The 21,068-nt window shown below is 43.9% G+C and overlaps 1 protein-coding gene across 2 annotated transcripts in view; it reads left to right on the top strand.

Annotated features, from left to right (window-relative positions):
* The window catches only part of COL15A1 (collagen type XV alpha 1 chain), a 369,611-nt gene that overhangs the window by 190,563 nt on the left and 157,980 nt on the right, over nt 1–21,068 (top strand). For both annotated transcript variants that reach the window (XM_056520745.1, XM_056520744.1), the window contains 2 exons: nt 6,715–6,849; nt 11,268–11,294. In XM_056520745.1, the coding sequence (XP_056376720.1) occupies nt 6,715–6,849; nt 11,268–11,294 (162 nt within the window). The remainder of the gene's footprint in view (nt 1–6,714; nt 6,850–11,267; nt 11,295–21,068) is intronic.

Here is a 21,068-nt window from a genome sequence, read left to right as displayed (position 1 = left end):
GGAGCGGGCTCCGCATTTCTGCGGGCCCTGCTGGAACGCCTCACCCCGACCTTGGAACCGGCTGTAGATGCTATCTTCCCCCCTCTCGCCAGCCGGGAACGAGAGGTAGAAGCCCGAGACTCCCTTGGCTCCATGCAGGAAAGCTCTCCCCAGGGGCCTGCCACACCCCTGGGAAGGCAGGTGAAAAACGCTGCTTCTCTCTGTGTGGAAGTCTGGAGCTCAAAGGAGACACACCCGACAACTTCACACACTGAAACTGCTGTGTTCAGAGGATGTGCTCTCTGCTGACACCTCTGTCCATGTCAGGAACTGTCCAGAGTCAGAGCAAATCACCATAGCAAACCTATACTGCTCTAGACAGTTTCTAAAATGGACAGAGGTGTCAGCAGAGAGCACTGTGGTCAGACAGAAAAGAAATTCAAAAAGAAAATAACTTCCTGTGGAGCATACAGCAACTGATAAGTACTGGGAGGATTAAGTAATTCACAAATCTGTTCAACTTTAAGCTTATCCATCACTACTTTCTTTTATACTTTTATGGATTCTCAAAAATTTAGCATTCATGGTTCTATGTTCAGTTGCTTGAAACAGTCTGTGTTGGAGATCCTAAGGATTGCTTTTATTGAAATAAGTCGACTACTGAACTACGGTGAAGGAAAAAAATTATTTGATCCCCTGTTGATTTTATTTGTTTGCCCACTGACAATGAACTGATCAGTCTATACTGTAATTGATAGATTTATTTGCACCGTGATATTCAGAATAACAAAAAAAAAATCCAGAAAAACCATTTCAAATAAGTTATAAAATTATTTCTGTATTACTCAGTGAAATAAGTATTTGAACCCTTTGCAGAACATGGCTTAGTACTGATAGCAATAACCTTATTGACAATCACAAATGTCAGACATTTCTTATAGATTGCCGCCAAGTTTTGCACCCACATCTCAGAAGGGATTTTATCCCACTCCTCTTTGCAGATTCTTTTCAAGTCATTAACCCCTTAAGGACTCAACCCATTTTGGCCTTAAGGACTCAGACAATTTAATTTTTACGTTTTCATTTTTTCCTCCTCGCCTTCTAAAAATCATAACTCTTTTATATTTTCATCCACAGACTAGTATGAGGGCTTGTTTTTTGCGCGACCAGTTGTCCTTTGTAATGACATCACTCATTATATCATAAAATGTATGGCACAACCAAAAAACACTATTTTTGTGGGGAAATTAAAACGAAAAAACGCAATTTTGCTAATTTTGGAAGGTTTTGTTTTCACGCCGTACAATTTATGGTAAAAATGACATGTGTTCTTTATTCTGAGGGTCAATACGATTAAAATGATACCCATTATTACATACTTTTATATTATTGTTGCGCTTAAAAAAAATCACAAACTTTTTAACCAAATTAGTACGTTTATAATCCCTTTATTTTGATGACCTCTAACTTTTTTATTTTTCCGTATAAGTGGCGGTATGGGGGCTCATTTTTTGCGCCATGATCTGTACTTTTTTTTGATACCACATTTGCATATAAAAAACTTTTAATACATTTTTTATAATTTTTTTTTAATAAAATGTATTAAAAAAGTAGGAATTTTGGACTTTTTTTATTTTTTTTCGTTCACGCCGTTCACCGTACGGGATCATTAACATTTTATTTTAATAGTTCGGACATTTATGCACGCGGTAATACCAAATATGTCTATAAAAAATGTTTTTTACGCTTTTTGGGGGTAAAATAGGAAAAAACGGACGTTTTACTTTTTTATTGGGGGAGGGGATTTTTCACTTTTTTTTTACTTTTACTTTTACGTTTTTTTACATTTTTTTTTACACTTGAATAGTCCCCATAGGGGACTATTCATAGCAATACCATGATTGCTAATACTGATCTGTTCTATGTATAGGACATAGAACAGATCAGTATTATCGGTCATCTCCTGCTCTGGTCTGCTCGATCACAGACCAGAGCAGGAGACGCCGGGAGCCGCACGGAGGAAGGAGAGGGGACCTCCGTGCGGCGTTATGAATGATCGGATCCCCGCAGCAGCGCTGCGGGCGATCCGATCGTTCATTTAAATCGCGAACTGCCGCAGATGCCGGGATCTGTATTGATCCCGGCACCTGAGGGGTTAATGGCGGACGCCCGCGAGATCGCGGGCGTCGGCCATTGCCGGCGGGTCCCTGGCTGCGATCAGCAGCCGGGATCAGCCGCGCATGACACGGGCATCGCTCCGATGCCCGCGGTTATGCTTAGGACGTAAATGTACGTCCTGGTGCGTTAAGTACCACCTCACCAGGACGTACATTTACGTCCTGCGTCCTTAAGGGGTTAAATAGGCACAGCCAGATCCAAATGATTTTTATATGTTGTTACTGATGAAAATTAAAGACCTTTGTTTATTATTTAGTAGGCACAAAAAACAAATAAAGTGGCACTACTTCTCTCAGCACTGAAGAGATTCCTCCTCCCTGGTTACTAGCACACTTATGGAGATAAAGGACTTGAAATATATTCAAGTCACTGCAGTATTCTAGTACAAAGAACATATGGCATCCCGCACTCACTGCAAGGCTTTAGCCCAACGACTCCGCTTCACATCCTCCACTAGATCCGGCTAACGACTTCCTGCAGGGCACTCAGAGGCGACTGCCGGCGGTTTTCACTGGTATGCGCTTCTTCCGGCCTCAACTGGAAGAAGTGCATACCAGCGTGAAGCCACCGGCAGTCGCCTCTGAGCGCCCTGCAGGAAGTCGTTAGCCGGATCTGGTGGAGGATATGAAGTTGAGTCTTTGGGCTAAAGCCTTGCGGTGAGTGCGGGATACTGTTTGTTCTTTGTACTAGAATACCTTTTTTAATATGGTTGTATAAAATGTTTTGAATATTTAATTTAAAAAAAAGGTTCCTGAAAACCCCACCACTAGGGGTTCCCATACCTACTGGGACACTAACCAGTCCTGCAGCAGCATCAGCCTGTCCATGAGTGATAGACAAGAGATGACTCATGGACATGGCTGCATAAGCAGACTCCCCAATCACCTCCCACCACCACAAGAGAGGGACTCGCCCCCTTCCCCTGGGAGGATTTCTAACACGGTGAGCTAATGAAAAGAGGTATTTTTATAATAAATATATGTGATATAGGCATAAATGTTAGATGTACAAGGTAAGGATTAGGTACTGAGTAACATATTATTTATTTTTTGCGGGATCTGACAGGTACCTTTAAAGGGGTACTCCGGCACTTAGACATCTTAACCCCTATCCAAAGGATAGGGGATAAGATGCCTGATAGCGGGGGTTCCGCTGCTGGGGACCCCCGTGATCTTGCATGCCGCACCCCGTTAAAATCAGTCCACGCTCCGGGTCTGATTACTGTCGATCACAGGGCCGGAGCATTGTGACGTCATGGCTCCGCCCCCGTGTGACGTCACGCTCCGCACCCTCAATGAAAGCCTATGGGAGGGGGTGTGACAGCTCACGGGGGTCCCCAGCGGCTGGACCCCCGCGATCAGGCATCTTATCCCCTATCCTTTGGATAGGGGATAAGATGTCTAAGCGCTGGAGTACCCCTTTAAGGTTTTGAGGCTGACTTTTGGCAACTGGAACCTTCAGCTCCCACTACAGATTTTCTATGGAATTAAGGTCTGGAGACTTACTAGGGCACTCTAGAACAATAATGTGCTTCTTATGAAACCACTCCTTTGTTGCCTTGGCCGTGTGTGTTTTGAGTCAATGTCATGTTGGAATATGCATTCACAATCCATTTTAATGCATGTTTCCACCTCCATGTTTGACAGTGGAAATGGTGTTCTTGGGTTATAGTGTCTTGTCTGTATTGGCCTGTGTTCACACACAGCTATTGGTTTGCTTGTGTATGAACAGTTTTATGTTCCCTGGTCAGGGAATAGTTAAAAGGCTTTGGCTTGCTAGCCAATAGCTCCTGGGGTGTGTCTATTTAAAGTCAGCCCAGTCTAGCCTCTGGGCTGGTGATGCTTCATTATATCCTGACTTGCTAAGATGCTGGGCATGCTGCATGGAGCTCTTGGTGATACACTATTTGTTTGAGCTTTTAATCTACTTTCTCTGTCTTAGCATGCACTTTGTATTTTCTGGTTTTAGCCAATGGTTGTGGCATGCTCTTAGTAGATTTTAAGCTGTGTTTGTTTAGTTGGTTTTAGGATTTGTATGTTCTTTTTGCTATGTGTCTGTTCACACTGTGTTTTCTCTTGTATCCATTTATATGAAGTTATGTGTTTTATATTTCTGTCTTCCTACTGGGTCAGCTTCTAACCCCACTGTGGAGTGTGTCGCTGGCCAGTAGTCTATTTGGATTTATTATTAATGGCTAATTCATTAGTGGAGTGGAGTGCCCAGTTTGTGTGTCCAGTGTAAACAGTGTCCTATGTTAGATCCCTGATACCGCTCCATGGGGACTCCTTGTCTACTGGATGTGTTCGGAGGGATTGCTATTCCTGTCTTGTGTTCAGTGTGAATACTGTTCTATAATTATATCCTGTGTATTTAGGCATCCCTGTTTCCTGCCCATGGGGACTCAGAGGGTATTGTTGTTCCTGCGTCTACTGCAGGTGTTCTGAAGGCATTGCGATTACTCCTGTCTTGTGTTCAGTGTGAACAGTGTTCTATAAATATATCCTGTGTATCTAGGCATCCCTGTTATCTGTCCATGGGGACTTCGTGTATACTGGAGGTTTTATGTGGGATTGCGAATATTCCTGTTTAGCGATAGATCCTGTTTACCTGTCCATGGGGACTCAGAGGGTATTGTTACTCCTGTGTCAACCAGAGGTTTTTCTAGGGGATTCAGCTTATTCCTGTTTTGTTTCCTGAGTTTGTTCAGACTCATCCGTTTCCCTGTCTGATGTTTTAAACTCTATATTTTTATTAGTTATTTATTCAGATCTTTCGAGTTCTGTTCACGACCACTTATCTATAGTGTCCTCTGTTCATGACCTCTGAGTCCTCTGTTCATGTCCGCTGATCTATGGAGTCCTCTGTTCATGACCGCTGTTATAGTGTCCTTTGTACTAACTCTTGTAAAAGGGGAAGATGGGCACCACCTATTAATAAACCTAACTGGGTGCAAACCAGTTGCTAAAATATTATAAACCAGACAAAAACAAGGACAAGCTAGCAACTACAGAATGATTCACACCCAAAAATATTTGACTAAATATGCATGTAAAAAGATTTTCCTTTATTCATGTATCCAAATATACAAAAAAGACAGAGTACACAAACATTTAAAATAATTTAAAACACATAATGATCAGGCGGAGGAAGCCTCTGTGGCTGGAGGCGGAACGCGTGGGATTAGCTTCCCCCATACTCAGGTCTATGCAGTCCCGATATTCTTATTGAGACATCGTGGGTCCCACTGGCATTTACTTACCACATGCACTTTTCAGGCTTGTAGCTAATGACATTTGGTACATCCATAGCACATTGCATGTTTTTGGTCACCAGCACCTGCCATTCATTATTTTTTTTGTGTATCATGATTATGGGAATACAGGTTAGATTGTACATTCACTTGCTTGTTTGTACATGTAGCACAAGTTCTAGTCTGCTTACATTATGCATTTTGGGATCTGGATGCTATATGTTATAATAGTAATGTTTTGAGATATTGCCTTGATCCGGGGTCACATACATCTGTTTGTTGGATTATCTATCCTAGTACGGGGTGGGCGTCGCAGGACTACATTCCTCTGCCTGATCATTATGTGTTTTAAATTATTTTAAATGTTTGTCTACTCTCTCTTTTTTTGCATATTTGGATACATGAATAAAGGAAAATCTTTTTACATGCATATTTTGTAAAATATTTTTTGGTGTGCAGCACTCTGTAGTTGCTAGCTTGTCCTTGTTTTTTTTCCTCTGTACTAATTCTCTGATCTGTGTTCTCTGAACTTTATACTATAGAGTTCTATGTTCCTTTTATGTTTCTGGTTTGTGACCAACTATTTATTAGTATGTGTTATTAGGCCCCTGCACTTTAGCTCAGGGAGGGATGGGGCCCAGTTGTCCATCCACCGGTTAGGGTGAGTGGGCAAGTAGGCAGGGAGAGCGGTTTTAGGGTCAGTTTAGGGCTCACTCTCCCTGTCCCCTGGTTGGTCCCTAACATATAGACAGCATTCCTCCTCCTCCAAAACACAGAGTTGAGTTGATGTCAAAGAGTTAGATTTGGTCTCATCTGACCCCAACACTCCCACGTAGTTATCCTTTAAATCATTCATATGTTTATGGGCACACTTCAGACGGGCCTGTACATGTGCTTTCTTGAGTAGAGGAACCTTGGGGGTGCTTCAGGATTTCAGTCCTTTACTGCATAGTGTGCTACCAAATCCTTTTTTTCCCCACTAAAATTCTAATCAATTCATACTGGCTGCTAATTTGCTGAAAAAAACAAAAAACAAAAAAAAAAAAACATTAAAATAATAGACTGATCATTTTATTGGAAAATCGGCAGACTCCACTGGTTCACCACTGTTTTATATATGCCAGTAGTAAATATACATAGTAATACAACAATACTAAGGACAATAGGTAATCTAAAGCAAGATAGGTAATGAAAATATATTACAAAGGTGCATATTTTTAAACACGTTTATTAGATTTTTTTTATCAGACGCATCCATACTTTGTATTGTTATTTAATTACTTTAACATATAAAATCTTTATTTTAGGGTCAAAAGGGTCAAAAGGGGGAACCAGGGGAGTTGGGTGCAGTTGGACCACCAGGACCACCAGGAAAAAACGACCATCAAGCTCAAGCTGGTCTTCCTGGCCCATCAGGACCAGATGGGAAAAAAGGAGAACCTGTAAGTAAATTATTTATCTCAGAAGGAGGCTATAGTAAAAAAGAGAAAATCCTCACTTCAAGACATAAACCAAAAGAAGGTCAAAACTACTGCCAAATAATTTGAGCCTTTCTAACTAAAATCATCTGTTACAGCTCACTATAATGTTAATGTAGACACATGCCTTTTTTTACAGACATTTTGCAATGTGCAATGGTCACAATTTTTTATGTACACATCTGTGTGCCAGTTTTAGGCTAAGTTCACACATTAAATAAATAAATAAAATTCACACACCAGGACAAGAATTAATCCAAATAAATTTCACCTTTAGGCTGGAGGTTTTTTTTTTGCAAAAACACCGTAGAAAAATGCCAATTTTCCCACACCAGATGTTAGCTGCAAGTCAATAGTAAACTGCAAAATGCCACATTCACTTGGTGTTTTTCAGTTTGGCATTTTTCTAATCCTTTTGGCGTTTTTTAGCAATTTTGGGCTCAGAGGCTGAATTTTCAAAACGCCCGACAAAACCTAGTTTGGCGTTTTTTGTCCTGAAATCGTGGCGTTTTCCTCTCATAGAAGTCTATGGGAGAGCAAAAACGCCAAGAAAAACGCCACGTTGGTTTTAACTTTTGTGTTTTTGCAGGCGGTTTTTATTCTTTTTTGACTTTAGCAATCCAAAAAAGTGATTTTTATAAAAATTTCGTAGGGTACCATTAAAAAATAATAATAAAAAAGATACAGTAGTGATGGAAAAATTGTATCTAACGAAATTTATCTTTTTTTATTTAGAAATTTTTATAAATTTTTAACTCCTTAAGGATCCTTGACATACGCGTACGTCATGGAGAATTCCGGCCCCCGCCGCTTGCCGGGTGGAGATCGGACCGGGATGCCTGCTGAAATCATTCAGCAAGCATCCCGTGCAAAGGCCCAGGGGGGTCATCAGACCCCCCATGTCGGCGATTGCGTCAAATCGCAAGTAAATTCACACTTGCGATTTGCGTGATTCCGGGTCATTACGGGTCTATGGTGACCCGGTGACCCGGAATAGAAGGGGGATCGCGGGTGTCCATCACACCCACAATCCCCCTGAAGGGCTAGGAGTGAGGTGGCAGGGGTGCCACCCCTCCTATCCCTGCTATTGGTGGTCTAGACGCGGCGACCTATAGCAGATCAGGGGCAGGGGGGGTTAACTTTCGTTTTCCACGGGCAGGTTTACAGTAAGTTTCTTGCTTCAAGTTTGGGCTGCCGCAAATTTTTTGCCGCAGCGCAAACTCCTAGCGGGAAACTCACCGTAACACACCAGTGCGAATGTACCCTAAAAACACTACACTAACACATAATAAGGGGTAAAACACTACATATACACCCCCTTACACTGTCCCCCCAATAAAAATTAAAAACGTATTGTACGGCAGTGTTTCCAAAACTGAGCCTCCAGCTGTTGCAAAACAATAGCTCCCAGTATTTCTGGACAGCCACTGACTGTCCAGGCATGCTGGGAGTTTAGCAACAGCTGGAGACACCCTGTTTGGGAATCACTGGCGTAGAATACCCCTATGTCCACCCCTATGCAATCCCCAATTTAGTCCTCAAATGCGCATGGCGCTCTCTCACTTCAGAGCCCTGTCGTATTTCAAGGAAACAGTTTAGGGCCACATATAGGGTATGTCCTTTACTCGGGAGAAATTGCACTACAAATTTTGGGGGGCTTTTTCTCCTTTTACCCCTTATGAAAAGGAAAAGTTGGGGGCTACACCAGCTTGTTAGTGTAAAAAAAAAAAATAATTTTACACTAACATGCTGGTGTTGCCCCATACTTTTTATTTTCACAAGCATTAAAAGGAAAAAAAGACCCCCAAAATTTGTAAAGCAATTTCTCCTGAGTACAGAAATACCCCATATGTGGGCGTAAAATGCTCTGCGGGTGCACAACAAGGCTCAGGAGTGATTCCTTCCCCAATATAGCGCCACACCCCTACCCTTCAATTCCCTGGTTGAACTTGATGGACATATGTCTTTTTTCGACCGTACTAACTATGTAACTATGTAAGCGCACCATGTACATTTGAGGCCTAAATTGGTGATTTGCACAGGGGTGGCCGATTTTACAGCGGTTCTGACATAAACGCAAAAAAATAAATACCCACATGTGACCCCATTTTGGAAACTACACCCCTCACGGAATTTAATAAGGGGTACAGTGAGCATTTACGCCCCACAGGTGTCTGACAGATTTTTGGAACAGTGGTACGTGAAAATGAAAAATTTAATTTTTCATTTGCACAGCCCACTGTTCCAAAGATCTGCCAAACGCCAGTGGGGTGTAAATACACACTGCACCCCTTATTAAATTCTGTGAGGGGTGTGTTTTCATATTTTTTAGGTAGTACTTCTACTCCCAGCATGGAACACACTGTTCCATGATGGAAGTAGTAGTACCTGTACTAATAGACAGATCGCCTTTTGCGATCCTTCTGTATAATTTATAGATGCGGCCAGACGCTCTTCTATGGTCCCCTGCACTGTCATATGTATACACCTATTCATATTTCCTGCAGAGAGCTGTGATTGGCCAGACGGATCCAGCCAATCACTACTCTGGGAAAAATATGACTAGGTGTATATATACGGCAGTGCAGGGGACCATAGAAGAGCGGCCGCATCTATACATTATACAGGAGGATCACAGCGGGTGTCAGGAGTGATACCCGCTGTGATGTGTTCTTAACTACAAGTACTACTACTCCCAACATGGAGCACACTGCTCCATGCTGGGAGCTGTAGTACCTGCATTAATAGACCAATCGCAACAGGTGTCAGAAATTAGGTGTGATCTGTCTTTTAATGCAGGTACTACAGCTCCCAGCATGGAGCAGAGAGTGCTCCATGTTGGGAGTAGTAGTACCTGGAGTTAACAACAGATCACAGTGGGTATCACTACTGACACCCGCTGCAATCGTCCTGTCTATAGCAGAGATGGAGCGGCTGTATACATCGCTCACATCTCTGCTCTGCACTATACTCCGGCCACTCACTCATTCATATTTTCCTCAGAGCTGTGATTGGCTGCAACCATCCGACTAATCACAACTCTGGGTGGAAAATATGAATGATGTTCTATTCATATCACCGGCCGGAGTACAGAGCAGAGATGCGAGCGCTGTATAGAGCCGCATCTCTGCTATATTATGGACGATCGGATCGGGTGTCAGGACTGATACCCGGACGATAGGTCTATTAGTACGGGTACTACTACTCCCATCATGGAACAGTGTGTTCCATGCTGGGAGTAGTAGTACTACATAAAAAATGTTTTTAAAAAAAGAGAGAAAAAAGTTAAACACACACACTTTATAAAAAAAATTATGAAAGTTTTGTTATAAAAAATAAACTTTTTGTTAAATACATTTTTTTACATCCCTACTGCATCCTAAACGCAAGAAAAAATGCCAAAACGCATGGAAAAACTGTGGCAGTTTTTCTGGCGTTTTTAAGCCAAAAAAATCGCAGGGCAAAAATCTCAGTGGAATTCTAGTCTAATTGAACATACATGATTAAAAACATTTAAAAGGGACAGCAACAAAACAGACAAATATTGAGATGTCAAAAGCGGCAGTTTTTTTTTTTTTTCTTTTACCTAATGATGTCTTTTGTCTACGAAAAGTCTGCACACATTTAAATAAAATGACAGTAATTCCAGTGCTGGAATTAATGCAGGTTTTTTTTTTTTTTTTTTTTTTATACCTGTGCACTGATTTTATAGACTTTAATGGAATATAGTATTAGATAAAAAAAAATAAAAAAAACTGCAGCTTTTTTAATCTATTTTGCTGCAGTATTTTTATTTTCATTTTACAATGTATGAACTTAGCCCTTAGCCTTAGGGTCTATTCACACGGCAGAATCTCTGCTTGCGTAAACAACTAGCGTAAATTCAGAAGTGTGAACAGGAGTGCGGAATCCCATAGAAGTCTATGGGCTTTAATATGAGGCGGAATTCCGCAAGCGGAAATTCTGCCGTGTGAATAGACCCTAAAACGGATAAGATGTTTGTACAATGTTTTTTTTTTTTTAACTTAATTTTCAACCTTATTTTCAGCCATTTATGTTTTCACACACCGTTTTTTTAAGTTGTCTTATGCTCTTGGTCCTTTTTTCCCAGTCGTTTACGGCTCAACATGAGGCTCAAAAAACTGTGTGTGAACATAGCCTTTCAAAAACAGATACGTATGTGACCATAATATGTTGAATTTTTTACATGGCCTTTTTTTAATGGTCTTTATGTAACATATATCTATCCATGCTGCTACTATCATTTTTTCACTTATATATCCTTTAATAGAGATGTTTTAAAGTAATATTTTCCGAACTTGACTGATACAGTGATACTTTTTTCTACTATATAAAAAATAAACACATTGATTGTATTTCAGGGAGTTCCTGGGAAAGATGGACTTCCGGTGAGTTGTCTTTAGCTGTAAATAAATCCATATATAAATCCATATATAAATCCATTCAGATTCCCCCCACTCTGTTTAAGTGTGGAAAATATCTGTAAAATATGTGTTAATGGGGTACTCCGGTGAAAACCTTTTTTCTTTTAAATCAACTGGTGGCAGAAAGTTAAACATATTTGTAAATTACTTCTATTAAAAAATCTTAATCCTTCCTGTACTTATTAGTTGCTGAATACTACAGAGGAAATTCTTTTCTTTTTGGAATGCTCTCTGATGACATCACGAGCACAGTTCTCTCTGCTGACATTATTATAATAATAATGTCTTTATCTATTGTTGTCCTTAGTGGGATTTGAACCCAAGTCCCCAGCACTGCAAGTCAGCAGTGCTAACCACTGAGCCACCATGCTGCCCTTAGCATACATCTGCTATGCATGGTTGCTAAAATGGACAGAGATGTCAGCAGAGAGCACTGCGCTCGTGATGTCATTAGTGTTCCAAAAAGAAAGGAATTTCCTCTGTAGCAATCAGCAGCTAATAAGTACTGGAAGGATTAAGATTTTTTTAATAGAAGGAATTTACAAATATGTTTAACTTTCTGCCACCAGTTGATTTAAAAGAAAAAAGGTTTTCACTGGAGTACCCCTTTAAAGCTATGACTCACAGGACAAGCAGCAGATTAATGTGCAAAACAAAAAGGAGAACAATTGGGGCTTTAGTGCTGTTATCCAGAGTTAGGTGGTGCAGATTGTGATGTGTACTATGCACTCACCTGGATGTGTTACACTCAGAGCGCAACACTGTCACTTTCATATAGATATTAAAGAAGGTTATTTTGGGTAGTGAGGCTCAACCAAAATGCTGATGGCAACCAGTATCCTCCCATTTCCCAAGGCTGAGTTCGGACATAAAAATGGGTCCAGAAGAGTAGTCTGAACAATGCGTTACAGGGCCGTTGTAATATACTCGCCAGGGTGCCAGTCAGCGGTACATCAGATAAAAGAAGGCAATTCCAGAAAGTAATCAGGATCATATTTTATTTGCAATAAGGAAAATGGGGGAGATTTATCAAGACCTGTGCAAAGGAAAAGTAGCCCATAGGCACCAATCAGATCACTTCTTTCATTTTGCAGCGGCCTTCTTAAAAATGAAAGATGCGAGCTGATTGGTTGCTATGGGCAACTGGCCAACTTTTCCTCTGGACAGGTTTTGAGAAATCTCCCCCAATGTATTTCGAGGGGCATCTCCCCTCTACATCAGGTCATTCAGATTCATGGATAACAAGGAACATATATACATATACAGACAGGTGTTTGGGGGTCAGCGACAGTCTGGGGGTCATTGGGTCGTCACCATAACACAGGGGATAAACTGATAACCACAGGATGGTTATTGACAATAGCAATATTGTAAGATAGATCATATATTTTCCTTAATAAAGACTTTATGGCTCGAAAAAGCCACAATAAACCCCATATATCTTATATGGATGAAGTTGCAGCTAATGGGAAGAGACACAGGGTTTACATAAGTGTTGACCACATATAGAGCTACCCATTAGCCCAAGGGAAAGATGCTTGATCCTTAATGTGACTACAACGTGAGATCAAGCCCCATCACAGGCAGGAACTTCGGAGGTAAGTATTTTGTAAATAGGATTTCCTGATCGTCCTATGGCGGCACACCATGGGTTAACTTTCCTTCTAACCCCAGAAACAGAAGAGTTAGTAAGCAGTATGCTAATACAGAAACAAGGTAATTAGGCATAATTAGTAATTAGACAACTCCTAGCTAGGATACAAAAGACCCCACAAAACAGGGAACACTCGTATTTAATTTTCTTCTGAAAGAAGACAGAAGAGCCTACAGAAGCAAGGCCCCAAACCCTCAGGCTTCTGGGGTCTCTGGGGTGAAATAAGGTCGTGTACTGGGGGCTCCCCTAGTTCTCTGACTATCTCCCCCTCCTCCGGTACCTGCCTCCTTCATGCCGATCGCCAGCGCTAGATGTCCAGGGCTGTCAACTACCGGTGGGGGTGAGTTTGCGGTCTCCGGTCACCCGGTGATTCGCAAGTAAGCGCCGTCATGCTCACCTGTTGAAGGTTCATGCCGGCATTGCGCAGCGCGTCCCACGTGTCTTCCCTGCTAGGTTTTCTATGTGGGACGTGCGCGCGCAGGGGAACTTCCGGCTGCAATTGCGATAGGCTGTCAGTGCACAGCTCGCGGCGGCGGTGCGCACGGCGCATGTGCGGTCCCTTCTGCGCATAAAAGCGCTACCCTGCCACTGGGAAGCTGCGCTTAGCCTAAGCAGCAGACTTCTCAGTTGGCAGAGGTAAGGAGTATTCCAAAGCTTGTCCAAAAGCTCCCTGAGTACCTATACCTTTCTTCTTAGTCTAATAAAAGTTTTTTTCTCCCTTAGATGTCCCAATCTAGGAGGAAAAGATCCAGAAAATCCCGCCATAGGGAATGTACAAAGTGCAAGCAGCCCTTACCTGATGAGTGGCAGGATGACATCTGTTCATTATGCGCCACACCCCCGCACACCTCAGCCCCAGTGGATCCTAAAGCCTTTCTGGGATGGTTTAGAACAGAGTTGTTCTCCACCTTTTCCGAAGTTAAGGCATCTTTGGGTGTAAAAAAGCACAAAACATCTCATAAGCAGCCGTCTCCCTCCTCATCCTCATCATCTGACTCCAATGATTCAAGCAGCTCTGAGCTGGTAGAAGTTAAGGAGGTTGAGATTCCAGAAGACCTTTATCTGTTGGATAAGGATAAGGTGCACACACTGATAGCGGCGACCAAAGAGGTCCTTGAGAGCAGTGAGGATGTCTCTCAAAAATTACAGAGAGACCAGCTATATTATTTTCCGCCATCTAATGATAGGTTGCTACCATCACACCCCATTATTAAAGACTGGTTTCGGAAGGACTGGTCAAAACCAGAAAAATATACTGATCCTGGTTCAAGACTACGCTCCACCTATACACTCTCTCCAGCGGCTTATGAAGAGTGGGAAAATCCACCCAAAGTGGACCTAGCAGCAGCCCGCTTGACAAAGAAAGCCATCTTTCCGTCCGAAGAATCGACCTTACTGTCGGACCCAATGGAGAGGAAGGCAGACCTCCTTTGCAAGAAATCATATGGATCAGCAGCCGCAGCAGCTAAGGTAGCAGCGTCATCACTACCAGTCGCTAGAGCTCTACGGATCTGGGTGTCAGACCTGGCCCGGGATATTAAAGATGGGGTGTCCCGAAAGGACCTCCTAAAAAGCTTCCCACTGATCAAGTCTGCAACAGAGTTTCTATGTGACGCCCCGCTGGACGTCATGAAGTTTTCTTCTAGGACCTTAGCGTTGTCCAACGCGACAAGAAGAGCACTGTGGATTAAGAACTGGGGAGGAGATATATCTTCCAAAAACAGCTTTGTGAAGCTTCCTTTTCACCCTTCCTCTTTATTTGGTCCTCAATTAAAGGGCATATTAAAATCCCTGAGAAAAGACAAGGGAGAATATTTTCCATATGAAGATAAAAGATCTGGTAAATATGGTAATTCACATAGAAGGAGTCGATACTCGAGTCCATACAGGAAAAGGGGGAATTTTCGTCAGACCGGTGCAAGACGTCAGTACCCCAAGAAGCAGGAGTCCGCAGCGTCAAAGAAGAAGCCATTTCTGCGGAAAGACAAGGACCAATGACGCCAGGATTCAGTTGCACCCTGTTGGAGGCAGACTTCAAGCCTTTGCGAATATCTGGTCCCAAACCTCCTCAGATGCCTGGGTGTCAGATACAGTGGAAAACGGATATACTCTAGAACTCCGGTCAATCCCTCCAGACAAGTACATGGTGAATCGAGCTTCTCCAATAGTCTCGGATTTAATTCATCAATTTCTTCTCAAAAGAGCCTTAGAAGAAGTTCCAGTAGCCGAGCAAGGGAAGGGGTTCTACTCCCCCATCTTTGCGGTACCCAAGTCCAGCGGCGATTGGAGGTTAGTCATAGACTTGTCAGATCTCAACAAATTCTTTGTGAAGAAGCGGTTCAAAATGGAATCGATAAAGTCGGCTGTCCTAGACATCCAGAAAGGGGACTATATGGCATCACTGGACCTCCAGGATGCATATCTGCATATCCCAGTCCGACCATCTCACCGCAGGTTTCTTCGCATAGCAGTGAAGAGTCAAGGTCATGTCAGACACCTTCAATTTACTTGTATTCCCTTCGGGATAACGTCAGCACCCAGAGTCTTCACGAAAGTCGTCGTGGTCCTGGTAGCCCATCTGAGACTATTGGGCATTCATGTGACACCGTACCTGGACGACTGGCTTATCAAAGCCCGGTCGAAACAACTCCTCATCAGCCATCTTCAGGTAGTGATAGAAGTCCTGAACGATCATGGGTTTCTCATAAACTACAACAAGTCACACTTAATACCCACTCAGAGAATTACCTTTCTGGGATTTATAGTGGACTCCAGCCGCATGAGGTTGTTTTTATCGGAAGAGAGGTCAACCAACATCTCCCAGAGTCTCCAAGCTCTGTTAGGTCTCCAGACATGCACAATTCGCCATGCCATGAAGATACTGGGTCTCTTAACATCATCAATAGAGGCTGTCTTGTGGGCAAAGTCACACATCAGGAGTCTCCAGTCACACATCCTGTCCAGGTGGGACAAGTCTCAATCGTCCCTGGATTCTACTATTCATCTTCCGAGGAGACTCAAGAAAGATCTTCTGTGGTGGCTGAATCCTCTGCGTTTCCTCCAGGGCAGGAGTCTGATATGTCCCCAACCGATAGTCCTCACTACGGATGCCTCCGCCTACGGTTGGGGTGCCCATGTCAGAAGCCTGTGGGTGCAAAGAGTCTGGAAAAGGGAAGAAGCAGCGAAATCCTCCAATTTCAAAAAGATGAAAGCAGTCTTCCTGGCATTGAAAAACTTCAGAGACACCCTGAAGAACCATCATGTGCAAGTTCAGACAGACAATCTTCCAACTGTTTTCTATATAAACAAGCAAGGTGGCACCAGAAGCAGAGAACTTCAGAAGTTATGTGCACGAATGATGAGCTGGGCAGAGAAGAATCTGCTCTCCATCTCAGCAGTCCACATAAGAGGTGTACAGAACTGCAGGGCAGATTGGCTAAGCAGGAAGAAAATCTTGCCGGGAGAATGGGGTCTCAACCCGAAGGTCTTCCGTTCGTTGGTGATGAAATGGGGATCGCCGACGATGGATGTCTTCGCCTCTCAAGAGAACAAGAAACTGCCAAAGTTCTGCTCTCTCTCTCCAGCGGGTCACCCCTTCGCAGTAGACGGCCTGTCGGTAACTTGGAGGGGGAAGTTTATCTATGCCTTCCCTCCCCTCCCGTTAATTCCTCGGGTGCTCAGGAAGATCCTCGACGAGCAAGTCCATGCGATAGTGATCATGCCCTTCTGGCCACGACGGGCATGGTTTCAACTCGCCTGGGAAACATCGAAAGGAGACTTCCTCAAGCTTCCTCCGATAGAAGATCTCCTCCTACAAGGAGGCCTCCTTCACCCAGACCCAGGCAGCCTAGACCTGACGGCATGGAATTTGAACGCCTAGGGTTAGAAGAGCAAGGCTTTGCCTCCAGCGTGATCGATACATTGATGGCTTCCAGAAAACCGTCTACGGTTAAAATCTATGCAAGAATATGGCACCTCTATTCAGGTTGGTGTTCTAGGAAACAGCTGCCTCCTTCCGAAACAACCACTCTTTTACTCTTCCTTCAGGAAGGGTTTGAAAAAGGCCTGAAGCCCAACACTCTAAAGGTGCAGGTTACAGCGATCAATGCACATCTGAATGGTCTTTTCTCAAACTCCAGCATCGTCTCCAGATTCTTCAGGGCTCTGAAGAAATTACGACCACCGTATTGTCACCCATTACCATCTTGGGATTTACCGTTGGTCCTAAAAGGACTGTGTAGAGATCCGTTTGAACCACTACATTCCACATCCCTGAAATGGCTTTCCCTGAAAACACTCTTTTTGATTGCAATCACCTCAGCCAGGCGGATTGGCGAACTACAAGCCTTATCATGTAGAGAGCCATACTTGAGAGTCCTACCCAATGCGGTAACCCTCAGAACAATGCCAGGTTTTCTTCCCAAGGTTCCACCAGCCCAAAACCTGAATCAGGAGTTGGTGCTACCAGCATTGCTGGAAAAGGATGGTGAAGATCTACACCTCCTGGATGTGAGAAGAGCGGTTCTGATGTACCTAGAAAGGACCTCTTCGTTCAGATCATCCGAAGCCTTCTTCGTCCTATATCAAGGAGAGAAGAAAGGAAGGAAAGCTAGTAAAGCCTCCTTGGCCAGATGGGTCAGAGACACGATTCGGTGTTGCTACGAGTTTGAAGGTTCAACGTCACCTCTTTGTCTAAGAGCTCACTCAACGCGCTCAACTGCAACCTCCTGGGCGGAGAAGTTCCACGTTCCTTTAGATCAAATTTGCCGGGCGGCAACCTGGGCGTCACCGACGACCTTCATGAAGCATTATCGGCTGGACATCTCTGCCTCTGAGGGGTCAGCTTTTGGTACAAGTGTGATTCAAGGAGCTGGTAGTATTTAGTTCCCTCCCTGTTATCTTTGGTTACCTGGACTGCTTTACAAGTCCCATGGTGTGCCGCCGTAGGACGATCAGGAAGTAGGAAATTTGTTCCTCACCTGAAATTTCCTTTTCCTGGAGTCCATAGGCGGCACAACTTTATCCCTCCCCAAATAAATTTTTCTTTATTGCTGCAAACTATACGAGTGTTCCCTGTTTTGTGGGGTCTTTTGTATCCTAGCTAGGAGTTGTCTAATTACTAATTATGCCTAATTACCTTGTTTCTGTATTAGCATACTGCTTACTAACTCTTCTGTTTCTGGGGTTAGAAGGAAAGTTAACCCATGGTGTGCCGCCTATGGACTCCAGGAAAAGGAAATTTCAGGTGAGGAACAAATTTCCTACGTATTAATCTGGCAAGTGCTTATGGGCAGGGGTACAAGGATCACAAAGATGGTGATTATATATTGAACTAGCCTTTAGCACGAGTCACATGACTTTGGGGAGGTAAAATTGCTTAAAGGGGTACTCCACTGGCCAGCGTTTGGACATTTAGTTTCAAATGCTGTGTGCATGCTGCGGGGGCTGGCCATGCCCCCTCGCGACATCAGGCCAACCCCCGCAGTGTGTACACAGTGGAGTACCCCTTTAATGGGCCCAAATTTGGATATTTCTACTTAGGGGTGTACTCACTTTTGTTGCCAAGGTTTAGACATTAATGGCTCTGTTGAATTATTTTAAAGGGACACAACATTAAAACTGTTATAAAGGCTGTGCACTCACTACTTTTACTTTTAACTTTCATCCCCTCTAGTTTCCCTAATCGAAAAATTTTATATACTGCAGACAACCCCAATTTCCTACCCCCATGCACCAATTCAATCAAGGGATAGTTCTGGATACTAAGAGCCCTGGTATCCTTAATATACTTTGCAACATGTTCTAGTTGGAGGAAACCAAATTTATATTTATCATCTATTCCAAACTCCCTCTGCAGATCTTCGAATTTTTTAAATTTTCCTTCACTGAACATTTGCTAAACGTATACTATCCCCTTTCTTAACCATAAACCATAATGCTCAATTTTACTTACCGTATATACTCGAGTATAAGCCGAGTTTTTCAGCACGATTTTTCGTGCTGAAAACACCCCCTCGGCTTATACTCGAGTGAACTCCCCCACCCGCAGTGGTCTTCAACCTGCGGACTTCCAGAGGTTTCAAAACTACAACTCCCAGCAAGCCAGGGCAGCCATCGGCTGTCCGGGCTTGCTGGGAGTTGTAGTTTTGAAACCTCCGGAGATCCGCAGGTTGAAGACCACTGCGGCCTTCAACATCATCCAGCCCCCTCTCACCCCCTTTAGTTCTGAGTACTCACCTCCGCTCGGCGCTGGTCCGGTCCTGCAGGGCTGTCCGGTAAGGAGGTGGTCCGGTGAGGAGGTGGTCCGGGCTGCTATCTTCACCGGGGAGGCCTCTTCTAAGCGCTTCGGGCCCGGCCTCAGAATAGTCACGTTGCCTTGACAATGACGCAGATGCGTCGTTGTCTAGGCAACGGCTCTATTCCGGGCCGGAAGCGCGGAGAAGAGGCGCCCCCGGTGAAGATAGCAGCCCGGACCACCTCCTCACCGGACCACCTCCTTACCGGACAGCCCTGCAGGACCGGACCAGCGCCGAGCGGAGGTGAGTACTCAGAACTAAAGGGGGTGAGAGGGGGCTGGATGATGTTGAAGGCCGCAGTGGTCTTCAACCTGCGGACCTCCGGAGGTTTCAAAACTACAACTCCCAGCAAGCCCGGACAGCCGATGGCTGCCCGGGCTTGCTGGGAGTTGTAGTTTTGAAACCTCTGGAGGTCCGCATGTTGAAGGCCGCAGTGGTCTTCAACCTGCGGACCTCCGGAGGTTTCAAAACTACAACTCCCAGCAAGCCCGGACAGCCGATGGCTGCCCGGGCTTGCTGGGAGTTGTAGTTTTGAAACCTCTGGAGGTCCGCATGTTGAAGGCCGCAGTGGTCTTCAACCTGCGGACCTCCGGAGGTTTCAAAACTACAACTCCCAGCAAGCCCGGACAGCCGATGGCTGCCCGGGCTTGCTGGGAGTTGTAGTTTTGAAACCTCTGGAGGTCCGCAGGTTGAAGACCACTGAGGGCGAATGATGAGAAGAGGATGATGAAGGGGGGTGGGGATGATGAAGGGGGGGGGGGTGTGGGATGATTACAAGGGGATGATGAAGGGGGGATGTGTGGGATGATGACAAGGGGATGATGAAGGGGGGATGTGTGGGATGATAAGGGGATGTGTGGGATGATGACAAGGGGATGATGAAGGGGGGATGTGTGGGATGATGACAAGGGGATGATGAAGGGGGGATGTGTGGGATAAGGGGATGTGTGGGATGATGACAAGGGGATGATGAAGGGGGGATGTGTGGGATGATAAGGGGATGATGAAGGGGGGATGTGTGGGATGATGACAAGGGGATGATGAGGATGTTAATGACGGGTCTGGATGATGACAGGGGGGGATGAGGTATTTCCCACCCTAGGCTTATACTCGAGTCAATAACTTTTCCTGGGATTTTGGGTTGAAATTAGGGGTCTCGGCTTATACTCGGGTCGGCTTATACTCGAGTATATACGGTATTTCATTCAAATTATTATTTTCCCACAGTGGAGTAAATTTCACACTTCCTATAATGTTTAAAACACCTTTAACTTTCTTCCACACCCAATTTGCCTGTGCACCAATTGTATCCTTATTAAATTTCAAATTATTTTCCAATACTTCAAACACGTGCTTCCTATACACCTTATATTTAAATTTTAAGAGGTCATGAATCAACTGACCTTGGTCACCCGTGAGCTGTGATAGCGGAGCTGCCCAGTAATACATTCTAAAGTTTGGAACCTAACCCCCCCCCCCCCCCCCATCTCTGGGCAGCGTGAATGTGTCTAATCTAATCCTAACCTTTTTCTTACCCCAAATTAATGTATTCACCAAACCATCAATTTTTCTGAACCATACTTCACCTATAATTACCGGGGATGCTGTTAAATAGTATAAAAGTTGCGGCACTCACTACTTTACATTGTAGCAGAATGTCATTTCCTTAGTATTGTCACATGAAAATATATAGTAAAATATTTATAAAAATGTGAGGGGTGTTCTCACTTATGTGAAATAGTGTAAAATTAAATAGAAACAAAAGAAGTTGGCATATAATATTTACCA

This window comes from Hyla sarda, chromosome 5 (genome assembly GCF_029499605.1).
Source record: "Hyla sarda isolate aHylSar1 chromosome 5, aHylSar1.hap1, whole genome shotgun sequence".
NCBI classification, from domain to species: domain Eukaryota; kingdom Metazoa; phylum Chordata; class Amphibia; order Anura; family Hylidae; genus Hyla; species Hyla sarda.
The sequence above is the reverse complement of the archived record's forward strand: the minus strand, read 5'-3'. Positions and strand labels throughout refer to the sequence as shown.